We start from the raw sequence: 14766 nt of genomic DNA, 5'->3' as shown, positions 1-14766 counted from the left end.
GCCCTACTTTATTTGAAGGATCAGAAACAGCGAATGTATACTACTATAAACGTACAAATTTTAGCGTTTACTGTATTACTATCTCAGAGAATATTTCAAGGGTCCAACAGTAAGCTGTGTTTTATTCCTTCTCACGTTGCCCTCCCGCTGTGGGGTGGCGTTAGGCACAGGTTCTTGTGCTCTCGGCACAATAGGTGAGCGGTTTCAATGCTGAATTCAGCTCCGGTTCTCTTTTCTGGCAAAAGGTACCAGTAAAGCTGATTTACAGCCCCTGTGTAGCTGCAGGACTACTTCAGCCATTACAAGAACTAAAATTAAGATGAAACTCTTGCTGATTAATAGCAGCTCTTTCCCCCTCAACCCCTACGAGTGAAAAAAGCCAGAGATACCGTTTTGAGTGACCTGGAACGGCTTCTGTGTAGTTACAGCCATACCTTATCTTCACCAGTGACACAGAACTAGGGTCTCCCTGACCACCCACACAGAGTAATCAGCAGGGGGGTTTCCAATGTAAAGTTACTAATCAGGTTGCGGCCAAATACCGCGGCTTTTGCCTTTAAGAGTAAGCACTGTTGACTACATGACTAGTTTCTTTTGAATTGTATTTTCTTCTCTCCCACCACTTATAATAAATCCACTAACACAGAAAAGGCCTCCATTTGCCCTGATGTCATTCCTGAGGATTCTCCCAATGCCTAGAAGTATTTCAGGATCAACGGAAGCAGGACCCTAAAGCAGGAGGGAAGGAGGCAGAACGTTCTGCCGACTGAAGCGAGTTCTGTTAGTGGAAAACGCAAGTCTAGATCCAGTCAGTGTGTGAGAGAACCAAGTTGTTTGTTTGGGTCACAGACACAGTTGCAGGGGAGGTAACTCAACTCCCACCATTCCACTGCTATCCAGTTAAATACAGCCACGTCGTCTTATATTTCACAATGACCTAACTATGGACAATTCCTGCAACCTGGTTGTCTGGGGCCGCCCATCCATACCTAACTTTCCTACCTATGAAACGGACAAGACAAAAATAAAGCAAGACAATCAACAGCCCCTGAAAGCCACTGTTTGAACGGTTCAACGACTACTGCAAGCAACTTTCATTTATACCCCTCGTTCTACAGAGGACCCAAAACAGCTTACATTTTCCCCACCGCGCCAAGCCCATAAAGCTTCTCAGCTTGATACAGATGATCATGCCACGCATAGAGAGAGGCATGTTCTGAGGTTACACAAGCTTCTTACAGCTGCAGTCACATTTACTATCCTGGAAGGGCAGCATTTTCTCCTACTGAAATATGCAATCCTTAGGAGCAAACTACTACTGTTTATTGAGGTATACATGCCCCCCTCCTCCTGAAGACGTCTATAATACCCCATGCTGCCTCCCGAGACTAACAAAAAGTGCTGTAGTTCTACTTCTGACTGTTCCTTAATTACCAGGGTTCAGAAGAACGGGGACGGGGAAGAAATAATGGTGAGGCTCTGAAAAGCTTCAGATATCACCCAGGTGGACTCTGAAAAGTTTTTGACTGGATGTCTGCTGTTCAAAAAAAAAGTGTCTCTGGTTTTAGAAGGACATGTCCTAGCAGTTATGATGATTTGTGAATGCATCGTTTCTTTCAAGTTGGACTCAATAGCAAGTAAATTTTGACTTGTGGGTCATCATACCAAAAGGACTGGGAATTATGATCATATAGCATTCAGATGGCTTCTGTTTAAACAGTATAAACTCAAAAGTCCCCAAGAAGCATACAGAGCAGTGCCCAGGCAAAAAGTATTATTAAACAAAGGGTGAGACATAGAGCGCCAACGAGATTTAGCTCAATCTCATTTTATGGCCCCTAGGGAATCTAGATATGTTATGGATATGGCCAGATATCTCACTCATTTGGAAGTCCCATCTTACAGAAGAGCTTTCACCCTGGCCCGATGCAAAGTTAAATACAAAAAGATCCCACACGAGGACAGACGCTGCCATTGCGCCATTGGTGAAGTGGAATCACTTATTCATATGTTCTTTCACTGTCTTTTCCATCAAGTCTATAGGGACAAGTTTATTTCCCCACTCTTAGACACACCAATTGCAGAGGCAAATACGGCCTGCCCGGAGAAACTCCTAATTGATGAAAATCCAACTATCTCCAGGCAAATAGCCAAATTCTGTGTCTATATGGTTAAATCCTGTAATAAAAAGTATAGCCATACATAGTCTGTCCTGCTCTTTTTACGATTTTAACTTATTTTAACGTCAATGTTTTAAATATTAGAAGTACTGCGGTTCCCAGAGAACTATATACATTCTAAGATAAGATTTTAAATGCTAAATGTATTTTCCTATGTCCTTTACACTTTTACGCTGGGTTTAACTATTTTATTGACTGTTAAGGATGTATTGCCAGTGTAATGGTCTCTGACCGCAAATAAATTCATTCATTCAAGCATACAGAGCTAGTTGCGTGGCTCATTATATCCCAGCCAATATATTCTGGCCTCCTCGCCCGTGCCAAAGCCTTGGGCCAAGACCTAGCTTTTAAAAATCAAAGAAGCACTTTGATAAACAGAAATTGGAAAAATTTATTTTAGTGCAAACTGGTCACAAATATTCTTCCAGCACACACATAATGGCAATTAATAAACAGGCCTGCAGTAAAGATTAAAATATTTGTAACTTAAAGTAACAATGTGTTACATGTTTTCATCATCTGATTCATCCTCTTCCTTCAGAGACTCCTGTAAAAAAAATAAAAATTAAAAGATCAGGGCCCTTCCACTTGCCCAGAAGTTACACCCATCCAAGTCTCCACAATTTGTGGGGTGAAAGTTTATGGTCAGAGATCAGGTTTGGTTACTTATACCTACTTCATAAAGGTACACAATCCTAAAGCAGCCCAAAGTTACTTCACCAGTGGAGTCTAACTGGTATTTCGACACTGGATTTTGCCCTGGACCCCTCCACCTTTTGCCAACCAAAAGGATGCCCCCCACTCCCATCAGAAACCAGCAATGTATTCAGGACTTGTCTAGACAGCATAAGGCAAAGTAGCGGCCACTTTAGTACCTACCTTGGCATATTTCTCTGCTTCTTCCTTAATGTCTTTTGGGACAACTTCATGTTTTCCATTTGTTACTGTGAATGTATGGAGTTTTGATTATTATTATAGCTTTTGGTATAGCTGTGAATTTACGGAGTTTTGATTATTATTATAGCTTTTAAGGCAACACTCCACATTAATATAATAGTAAAAAAAAAAGATGAGTAACAGTTTAACATTAAAATATTCATCATAAAATCCCTGAAGACACATCCAGCAGCCAAATGCCTACTCCGGGGGATCCAGCAGCACAAGACAGGCCAAGAAAAGGGTATTTATACAGTCAGGAGTGCTCTCAGCAGGAAGGCTCAATTTTGAGACAGGGATTGAAAACAAAGGCGGTGGTACATAAATAGACTACAAACATTTCAGTGATACGCCGTTTTGCAACAAAGTTGCTGGTTTGTGCATCTGAACATGAGTCTTGTTTTTGTACAGTAGCACCCTGAAGATTTTAGGCATTTTTAAAATAGCAATCCACATGTCAGCCACCTTTTGCTTCAAATGTAAAGGGTAAGTCATGGCTACACTTGGAACTGGTTATTTCTATTTTAACATGCCGGTGGAACAAACAAGATGCAAGTGATACGTACTTTCTCCAACCCAGCTAAGTTCAAGTTCAAAAGCTTTATCTTTTACTTCGTCGTGGACTATGTAAATTCTAGAAACAGGAAAGAGGAGAGGGCAGAACAGCCATCAGCCACAGATTCACGAACAAGCAAAATAAGATTAGCTGCTCACCTTCAGCTCTGAGAAGAGATTAAGCCAACTAGTAAGATTTCACACATACTGAAAGCCCATCAAATTTCGAAATTTTAGACAAGCCTTTAGAGTTCATGTTGCAAAATTGAATCTAAATCTGAGAATGCATAATTTGCTTTCATCCCTCAAATCACAGGACTAGGATTTAACAACTCTATTATTCACAGGGGAGACAAGTTTTGGTGTTTAAAAGGGTACTTTCCAAGATTATCACGTTTGAAGGAATTAGATACCTGGCTTTGTTTTTTGAAAGTCCCATACAACCACTTGGCCGTAATTCAAGTCTCTCCAACAACACCCAAAGCTGAATCCATCCTCAAAACAGGAAACGTGCTTGTTTGATATATTCTGACTACTTGCGTTTTGATAGTAGCGCAAGCCTTACCACACAAACCCGAAATGTGAAACTAAGGGTAAGAACTGTTACTTCGAACTGGTTTCAGCTCCAATAGTGGTAGAATCTGGATTTAAAAAGCTTGTCTGGTTCAGCTGACCTGTTACCTCTGCAGCTTCTTCCTTCCCCACTCAGCCAGAAGGAAAAGAAGTTTAACATTATGGCTGACCGGCCAAGGTCTGTCTATGTGACCTTTCCAGATGGAGCAGAAAGGTTTTCTTCTAAGAGAGAGCCAGCCAACTAAGACAACTGGGGGGGGGGTGAAGAGTGGAAAATCCTCCCTCCCTCCCCATACACTTACATTTTTGCAACTTCTTTAACGACATCACGGCAGGTCATGTCTTTCATCTGTGGGCAAATTGACGACGTTAGCATTTGATCATACGGAGATGCGCACAGAAAGTTACACGCTTTCCTACATTATAGCAGCATTAGTAAAGGAGAGAAGCTCCTAGAAGCAAGTAAGTTATCTTGTTCACAATACTTACAGATACACATATGAATCCTTAACATTCATCATTTATAAAGCGTGATCAATATGCAAGATATAACAGTTCCTGGCCCCAAGGAGATTATAATCTAAAACTTGTCAAAAGGGACAAAGTGGGTGGTTGGGGGGAGAACAGACATGGAAATCTGTCCAACACAATTACATGCAGGTAGGCTTTGCTTCAGTAGGGGAGGGGGACGAGGGGTTGTGCCCAGAGGCTCCGTGGGAAAGGCAGATTTTGTTGACGTGTTCCAGACCCTCACAGGCTCCTCCTCCAAACAGATTTGCGAGAGCCACCTTGACATTTATAAAGTGTTTAACAGAAGCCAAAATAGGCATGAGCTCTGTACAACTTCTGCTTAAAACAAACACCGCCTAATTCCATCTGAACCCAAGAAACCTTTCAAAGCCATTTCAGCGAGAAGACTTGCAAACAGGGCTTTAATTGTGAATCTGTGTCGCTTTTTCACTAGCTGTCCAGCTGCTAATTCCACAGTTAAGGAGATCGGGCGGGGTGTGTGTGTGTGGAGAATACCCATGCGTCATCTACAGCTGAACCATCTGTTACAGCCTATTAGGCTCAAACACATGAGATGAAACGCGGCAAAAACGACAGAAGACTGGAGTGGATTCTACTACAATCAATCAGGGGGAGATGGTGATAAATGTGGACATCCCCACAAGACTCTTGCTAAGGTCAGAGGGTCAGGTGTGGACTCAGGGCCCTGCAGACCAGAGGTGACTGTTTCCTGTCTTGCCTCGTTTCTCAGCAGAACTCTACAGATGGAAGAAATAGAAATGGATGCGCCGCACCCACCTGCACTTCCTCAGAAGTGAGATCGCAAGAAACTGGTGGCAACCCAGACCTACCTGAAGCTTTTCAATCTCTGTCTTTGCAGCTTGCCTTGCTTTACCAATGGCACATCCCCAGTAACCCTACAAAGGCAACACAAGACAATACCCTCAAATAGAGTTAACTCACTTCGTTTAGATGCAAGCACTTTAGAAAGCATCACAAAAGATCATACGCAAATGTGCACAGGCCAAAAGCAAAGTAGCACTGCGGCAGCGAAGCCTTAAACAACTCAGTATGTCTGGCCAGGACCAAACCCAGAAGGAGTAGGTGTGTTCTCTCCTGCAGGCTCAATGGCTGGCTTTCGCCTTGGCTTCCTATGGATACCTCATAATATTGGTTACCTAGAAGAGCTTCTGAACTAGCTTCTGTCCAGCCCACAGAAAGCCTCCAGTGGGTTCACAGCAGCTTGAGTTAAGCTAAAAACAGAACTAAAAGGCAGGGGTGGGAGTCACGTTGAGGGTGGGTTGGCATGACCATTTTCAAACTGCAGAGGAGGAGGAAATGGGTCCAGCAAAGGGCAGCTGCCGAGCAACCACTCCTCCAAGCCTGTACACACGAGGTTAATGTGCACCTGGGTGCTGAGCAGTTAAATCGGCGCTTAAGGATATGCCATCTTTCTTGGAGTTTTGTGTTCATTAAACTTGCTTGTTTGCACATATTGTTTCCCCCTTAGAAACCCAATACTATCCTTCACGTTAATCCAAACTTAAAAGGGCATTGGGCCTGACTTCCTCAGAGCCTGTCTACTAGCCCCAAAATGCATCCCATACTTCTTATGGGATGTCTCCCAACGATTTGAAGGGATTTATTTTGCAAGGTTTTTCCTGAAGTATTCCATTCAAGCCTTGCACATGGTTCATCCTAAGTGCTGCTCCCCAGCTCCACCCCTCGCTTACCAACCAATGGCGTTCTGTCCTTTTCTATTCAATGTAGAGAGTCTAAGTTCTGCGAACAGGGACCATGTTATTTCTGGATCCTGTCCAACACATAAGCAGCCACCTATATTTGGTAGTAGAAGGAATGGTGCAGAAGCCCCCAGGAGAAGGGGAACACATAAGTCTCTTACACATCTTGTCCCCTCTATCTATTCAAATGAGCATTCTGTGTGCCAGCACAAAATATTTTCAGTGAGCTGGAAGCAAGAGTGGGTGACTACTGTTTTGTTAGCTCCTACGTAAGGAAAAACGTTCTAAGATCAGTAGGTAAAGACAGCAGATGGTTTAAAATAAAAAAACACTCACGTATGAAACTCCTGACGGGTCAATCATGTAGAGCTGTGCGCCGTCATCCTTGTCAAAAGAACCCAACATGAAGCTGCAGAGAAAAGAGATCTTGCTAGCCACGGAAGAACTACAGCACAATCCACTGAGAGGGCTGAATCCAGGCATTCGGTTCTGCTGGCAGGAGTGCCTTTGGCCAGCAGAAGACAAGTTTCCCACCCTCTACAAGTAGCCCACTGAGTTCCCTGAAATGGGGCAGGACACCGGGGAACAGCATGATGGGCAAAGCAAAGGACTCTGCAAAAACTGATTCACACACACACACACACAACCACCCATGGAAAAATTTAGCCTATAGTGCAAGACGTCCCACATCATTTGCATTTGTTGTACTGAAAACTATCGCTGTAAACCATGATTAATTAGTCGTATGTGCAAAAGTAAAAACTGATCAAGGCAGGGTCACTGCAGCCACCGTTCTCCCACAGGATGCATTTAACTGCTTCCTAAGTCCGCCCGTCTGCCTTATCCTCCAGAACCGTGAGGGGAATTCTGCCGCTCCTCCATATATAATCAGGGGAAACAGGAGCGCCAGCCAATGGATGTCGCTTAGATTCCCAAGATCCTTGGTTTTAGTATTAAATAATGCTTTTAGCAGATTCAGTATTTCAGAGCAGATCAAAAGCCAAAGGTTTTTTGTTTTTCCAGGTCAGAAAGAAAACAGCTTGGACAACAAGATATGAAAGATAACCTTAGCATACAGAGAGGTTTCAAAACTCATTCAGACGACTGAGTCATCTAAAGAGAGGTGCACACTGAGGCCAGAGAAGCCCAACTGTTACTCTTCTTGATACTGAACTAAGAACACATACTTAGTAGTTAGTAATTCTGCCAAACAGAATTTGGACTGAAACAGGGTTGTTAAGAGAAATTCTCTTAATTCCTCTTTACCTAGTTTCTCTTGGAAATCCAACCACCCTTTCCCTCTATTAATTTTGGAGAGAGAAATTTGAAGAAAAGAGGGGCAGGATGGGAGGCTCTGCAGAATTTCAGAATTTCACTCTCTAGATGCCCAGAGGCAGGAAACGTCTTCCCAGGCCTTCATATCTTCCTGCTAGAGCACCACCCTGGGGTGTATAACATAAAACAACCGCAAGGGCTGAAGTCACAAAAGGGCGCCTTGGATTTCTCTTCGAAGAGAAATCTTGCTCTTAAAATAGAAAAAGAAACTAAGAGTAATCAATGGCTATTAAAAAGTGAATTTCAGGAAAAAAAATTCCTCAACCCTAACAGCTCTAGACTGAATGCTTCCGATGTGTTACAGCGTCATTCTGCAGGGCACTACACGTCACAGAAAGTGTCTTTCGCTACTGCCCGTGGGAAAGGCACTGTTGAAACACGTCAGGGCAGCACATTTCTGCACCCACTGGAGGTGTGTTTCTTTTCCCCTCTCTGGTGCTTTTAAGGCCATTTTTCATGCTTCTTTTATCATCTCTAAAAGAAATCAGAGGCATCAGAATGTTTCTCAGCTGTAGAATTCCACCCCCTCAAAGTTTCCAAGAACTCAAGCACAGTACCGGTAGTAAGATCTCCAAGGTGTGTCATGTTTTTGCTGTACGTTTACTGAGTGCCTGCCTATCTGCCAATGAGGGGTGGGGGGGAGGGGAGACTGTTGCCATCAAGGGCAGACCTGCTACCACCTGCTCTGCCCCTTCCCTTTCCTGTCAATGGTAGATTTGTTATTCATTTGTGTTTAAATATTTTTGGTTTTCTGTTGTGGCTTTATGTAGAAGGTAATATTGTAAGTCCATTTCAAGTCCACAATGAAGTGGAGAAAGAGTTAAATAAGTGGCGATAAATAAAAGCTTTTGAGTTTGATAGACATTTGGTTTATTTTTTTTAAGGTTATTACCCTGCTTGAATCCTAGCTGGCAAAAGGTGCGTTATGAAGAACAACAGAAGAAGTAAAAGCTCGTACCTGCAGCCAAACGGTCTGACAGCACTATATAGTGTGTAGGCATGTACATACATAGCCACTCTGTCTGCAAGATGCTACAGTGGAGTGGAGAGAAAAAATGGAAAAGCTTTTAGAGCACTGAAAGTAAAAGGTAATCAATTCTTAATTTAAACAGGAGCAGTGTGTGCAGGTAAGAGGGAAGCGATTAACAATGGCAGAAACATACTTTTAGCGGAATATTATAACCATAGTTGGATCTGAAGTTCGAAGCTTCTTCCCTCGCTATATCAGCCAGCGATCGAGCATCAGCCAGGAGTCCTGCTACTGCCTGAAATAAAGAGCATTGTCTCCAAGAAGAGCCAAAACAAGAAACAGAACATGCCAATATTTCCAAGCTTCATTCTAGTGTTATCCTTCACATCAGGCATGTGATTACTAAGCACGTGTTTCCAGAACTGGAAAAACTAGCATTTCCACCCCCACAAGCTGAGGCCTCAAGCTCTTCCTAGTTACAAGCTGAAACTTACAAAGCTGCATTATCCACCAGGTTGTTTAAACAATGGGAGATCCAACATACAAGTCTGGCCACGTGTTCCTAACAAGCACCAACTCACCATTCCAACATGCCGATCGACATTGAAGAGGCGCTTATTGGAGCCTTCTTCGTACAGCTTAGACAGCACTAATTTTTCTACTCCAAAGACGACGCCATCCTTACACCTTATCCCGATGGCTGTACTGAAAAGAAGCCCCATGGCACCAGTCAGTTCATAGTATTTATAGCACATTTCAGTCACCTGTCTAATCTGAAGATGTTCAAGGAAGCATACAAAAGAAAATTTAAATGCTAAAGGAAAGCTATTAAAGTTAATAATGAAGAAGCCTGTTTTTATACCAAGTCTCTATCAGTAACAAGACTAACCCAGAAAAACAGCAGAACAGTCATAAACAGTCTGGAGGGGCAGGGGGAGAATGCACAAGTGGGACATTAAGACCCTTTAACACAAAGTGGTATTACAAAGTAATCCTGAAAAAGCTTGCAGGAAAAAAATAAGCCCACTGAAAAATAATTTTCTGAACAAGCGAGATCACAGTTGCACCCTGTGGCCTCGAAGCTGGAAGCCTCATGGTGTTGGTGTTTGCTCTGAGGAATACCACCGGCACCACGGCCTCCCATCCACATGTCACTTGTTCCCAGATTCCTCTGGCTAGGCCATCGATTCAGTTGGAGACTCAACTCCCACCACAGAAAGGACAACCCCTCTGGATACCGGAAGAAGGGCCAGAAGACACCCTGCAGTCAAGTTACCAAAGTGCAAGCTCGCGCATAACTTCAATGGTGGATTTAAAATTGAATTTTTTAATAGATCAAAAAAAGATCAAATAAATCAAGGGACGCCACATACACAAAAGTTGCGATATATCTTCCCACTTGGCCTACTTACTGATATTCTGAACTGCAGTTCATGTAGAGGTCTATGTTTGCTAACAATATACGCAGCTTCGTTGAATTGCCACGTGAATATATAGCTTTACTGAAGTCAGTTCTGCAGCCTTGGAAGAAAGTTTTAAAAAACACCTCATCTCCTCACTTTCAAAGTTTATTCACCCTCAAAGCAGATTACAAAGTTAAAGATATCATCATGTCAATAACAACACATTCCTTAAAATGGCGCCTTTACTTAACTGCCTAATAATCTATGAGATATTCAAATCCCTCTGCCTCCATTCACAAGCTATCAAATGCAATTGTCTTATACCCCGTCAGACCACCAGTCAGACTAGCTCAATATTTATTTATCTGCTCTGACCAGAAGCAGCTCTCCGCAGTCTCAGGCAGAGGGAATTGCGAATCAGAGAACCAGGAACGGAACCTGGAGCCTTTCGGATGCAAGGTATGCGCTTCACCACGAAGCCCTCGTACCTCCCAAAGACTAGGGCAGCTCCAAACATCCACTTCTACATTTACATGCAGCTTTATGGAATCTGGAATGTATAAGACATTTTATAGCCATCTATCATATCCACCCTTACCTGGGGAGTAATACCCACTGGAATCAGTGAGGCTGGTGTCTAAGTAATCATGCATGGTACTGGGTTTCATGGTTGTATTTTAACAGTACAAGAGTTATGCCCTTCTAAGCCCACAGATGTCAATTGATTTAAAAGGGCATAGCACTGCCTAGTATTGCACTATGTCTTACTTGGAAGTAGATACCACTGGAAGTTGAGTATTTTGTCTGCTTTCTCCAACTGCATCATGACTGACCACCTAAAGGTGCACACCTGCTTACGTGAAATTGCTTGGACTCTCTTCCAAGCTAAAATGCTACAAGAGGGACTGCACTCCCTGTATTTAATCCCACAGCATTTATAGGTTCTAAACACAGATGCAAGTGAGAAAGAGCCACAGGTGATCAGTGAAGTATGTAATTTATATACTGAAAAAGATTCAATACCCAGCCTGAGGCCCAGAAAAAGCGCTGCTGGTCAGAACACATGGCTCTGGGTGAGATGGACCAAAGGTCTCACAGTATAAGGCAGCTTCACGTGCTGTTTATCCCACAACTTGCTCTTCTCATTCTTTTAAAGTGGTAGGAGGAGAACAAAAATACTGATGACTCTTACCTACTGTTCTCCACAGCTTTCATTGCATACTCCACTTGAAACACTCTGCCGTCTGGAGAAAACGTGGAGGCCGACAGGTCATACTGGAAAAGAGGAGCATGTATTTGAATAATGTAAAAGAAACAACTGGAGCCAGAGATAGCAGACTTGGACTCATTCGCTCACTCTACTACATGTCTCAGTGTCTGAATAAAGATTATTCATAGATCTTTTGCAGCACAGTGTGTTTTCTGTAAACTTATATTACCTTATGAGCAAAGAGTAAATTAACTATTAAACACATCACTTTCTACAGCAATAAAAACAGAGTTACATGCACCCTCCTACACAGAATAAGATGTAAATCAACATACTTTAGTGATTGTATTGAGCAGGAATAGAGATCTGAAGGCCTAAGAAAAATATTTTAAAGATTTTTTTCCCCCTTAGAACTTTTGGCGGTGGGGATGGGGCACAGAACTAGAAAAACTCCTATGAAACTTTTCCCCCTTTAGAAGGAGTGAAGGTTTTAATCAAGATGTATGGCATTTAATTTGGGAAACTACTGAAAAAATACTTGTATGAAATATTTTTCTCTTTTTGAATGAGTGAAACATACTAAGATGCATCAAGTACAACAATCTGCGGCTCTGTCTTACTTTAGTATATTTGCTATTTTGTTTGTAGAAAACTAAAGGTATTAATAGTTTCCGTAAATATGCCACTTAATACAATTTTATATGCTAAATTATAAATGATGTGTTGTATGTTATTAAAACCACAAAAAAGGCTTTGGTTTGATAGGAAATATTGCGTATATTACATTCCCCACCCCATTTAAATACATAGTTACCACAGCTTAGTTACTGAAAATTTTATATCTCTAGCAGTTAGTATATACTTTTGCTTTCAGGATATCCCAAGTACACAAAGGAAGTTAAGATTTAAATCAATGACTGGCCTTAGTGATTTTAACTTGCTTTAATACAAATGTAAGGAAGCAATCTGCGCACCTTACGAGGCAGTTCTATGAAGAGGTACTTCAGGCTAAGCCTGCTGATTTCAATAGCCTTAGACTGGAGCAACTCCACACAGGACTGTCCTGTTAGAGGTGCATCTCAGACCTTTACAGCGACTGTGAATAACTGCAGCTCACAACTCATTCTCCCCATGGAAACATTTAGCAAAAATAACCACAGGATGCAACTCTGTACTACAAGTCTTCCATGGCAGCCAACTGAAGTGCAGCATGGGTATCACATGTTTTATGTCACTAGAAGTCATAGCGACAGGAGACACAGGACAGGTTTCTCAGTGGCAGCATCACACATTATACCGTTTAGTTACAATTTATGCTTTTGAACCAGCGACACAGGCAGTTATCTTAGACACTTCAAAGCATCACTGCTTGATGGCCTTGTACAGATTTCAATACTGTGTTTATGGAGTTATATCCATGATTGGCAATCGACAACAATTAAGCACAGCATTCTATATTTCTTCAGGGTGCATGAAAACAAATTTTAAACTACCAAACCATCAGATGCACAAAGTCTCTTTCAGACAACCAAGGCTGCAATCTTGGGCTTATGCTTATGCCCTGATCTAGATAGCCCAGGCAAGCCTGTTCTCTTCCAGTCTCAGAAGCTAAGCAGGGCCAACCTTGGTTAGTAGTTGGATGGGATACCTCCAAAGGAGACCAGGGCTGCTAAGCAGAAGCAGGCAGCAAACCACCTGTTAGTCTCTTGCCTTGAAAATCCCAGCAGGGGTTGCCATAGGTCAGCTAAGGCTTGACAGCATTTACCACCATCACTAATTATGCTTATATTGAGGCCATGTAGTGCCACTATCTCTGCAAGTCCGTTCTTCTCTCTCCTGTTCTTCGTTCAAGAACGTCCCTGGGGATGTTTCAGTTACACTGGCCAACAGCAGCCTCTGCTGGCCAATCAAGAATGACAGAAAATGGCCTCTGTTCTTAATTTTTCAAAGCTCTCTCTCTGTTTTAAGATCATTTAAAGATGATCAAAAACTGAGGTTTTCTACCACGTGGTGAATGAATTCATAACCTTTTATCAAATGTTCATATTATAATGAATATTAGGCCTATGTTTTCCTAACTTGGCTTGCCAGCATCTGACCAAGAACTTAAAGCACAAGCATGTCAGAAAGTTGCTGGAAGCTGGAATCGGCCTCTCCACAAGGTCTTTTCTCTGTTACAAACCGTTTACTTGTGGTTTACTTGTGGAGACACATCTGATAGAAGTTTTGTAGTTCAACACAATTCTTAACAGTACTTGCCACCAAAACAATAAAGTATTTTGTTAGCAACGAGAACATTGGAGGTCTATTTCCTTTGTCATTTCTCTGCTCACTGCTAACTTCCTACCTCTCTAATTTACAATACTCCTCCTACCCTTCGCCTGGATTATAAGGACTCCTTCCTTTTTCTGACAAAGAGAACCCTGACATTTGAAAGTTCATACTCTAGAAATCTAGTCAGCCTCTAAGGTGCTACTGGCCCTGAACCTTGCTATAATATGTGTTATAATTGACTTGATACAGCATGGGGGTTCAGTGGAGAAAAGCAGCATCTGTAATGCAAGAAAAATGTGATGTCCTAATTCAAGCACAGGGGATCCATTGTTTCAAATCTGCGAATAAACTCAATTTCAGCAGTCTCGCGTTGTAATTTTCCTTGGGAGGTCCTCTGTTTGAGAAGCTATGAGGCGGCTTGACAAAAAGAACACAGGAGAACATTAAGGAGGGCCCTGCGGGATCAATGTGCACAACCAGCTGCTATAGAAGGCCAACCACAGGCACAGAGGCCGAGGCCTTCCCCTGATGTTGCCTCCTGGCAGCAGGATTCTCCTGCACCCCGCCCCCGGCTCCGCTACTTCCGCTTTCGGTTTCCAGGGTGACTCAGCACCCAACCGGATCTCCCTCCGCAAGCGCGTGCGGGTGACGTCAGGAGGTCCCCCAGCAAACCCCCCTCCTCTCCAAATACCCGTATGTAGCCAAAGTAGGGGGAGGCGAGAAGAAGCCCCCTCTTTCCCTTCAGCCACAATTCTACCGACCGGCGGCCCTTCCTTCTCTCCCGCCCCCGTACTCACCCCGGTGCCGATGGAACTCATGGCGGAGAAGAGCCCAAAAGCCGAACCGAGCCGAACCAACCGCGCTCGCCCCTCACCGGCCTGCCGTCTTTTTTCTTTCCCCCCCTCAGACTCTCACCCACTCGCGCGCCTCCGGCCTCGGCTAACAACGCGCGCGCCCATTGGACAGCCCCGAGGACCGCCCGGCCAATCGAAACAGGGTTGCTGGGATGTGCGCGCGCACCTAACGGGAGGATCGTCGAGTCACTGCCGCTTGGGTTGAACGTAGTTTTGAGGGTGGA

General features: G+C 43.2%; 1 protein-coding gene across 1 annotated transcript; it reads right to left on the bottom strand.

Moving 5' to 3' along the window:
- Positions 1-2553: 2553 nt before the first annotated feature.
- Positions 2554-14657, bottom strand: PSMA3 (proteasome 20S subunit alpha 3). The gene is made up of 11 exons (XM_054972980.1): positions 14486-14657; positions 11397-11479; positions 9383-9506; positions 8995-9096; positions 8790-8863; positions 6833-6905; positions 5606-5671; positions 4547-4593; positions 3683-3750; positions 3060-3124; positions 2554-2727 (listed from the first exon to the last, which is right to left on the bottom strand). Exons 1-11 carry the CDS (start codon positions 14504-14506, stop codon positions 2683-2685), a joined length of 768 nt encoding a protein of 255 aa, XP_054828955.1. The 5' UTR covers positions 14507-14657; the 3' UTR covers positions 2554-2682.
- Positions 14658-14766: the final 109 nt, after the last annotated feature.

The sequence above is a fragment of the Eublepharis macularius genome, chromosome 2 (assembly GCF_028583425.1).
Source record: "Eublepharis macularius isolate TG4126 chromosome 2, MPM_Emac_v1.0, whole genome shotgun sequence".
NCBI classification, from domain to species: Eukaryota; Metazoa; Chordata; class Lepidosauria; order Squamata; family Eublepharidae; genus Eublepharis; species Eublepharis macularius.
This window is presented reverse-complemented; position numbering and strand designations above follow the sequence as displayed.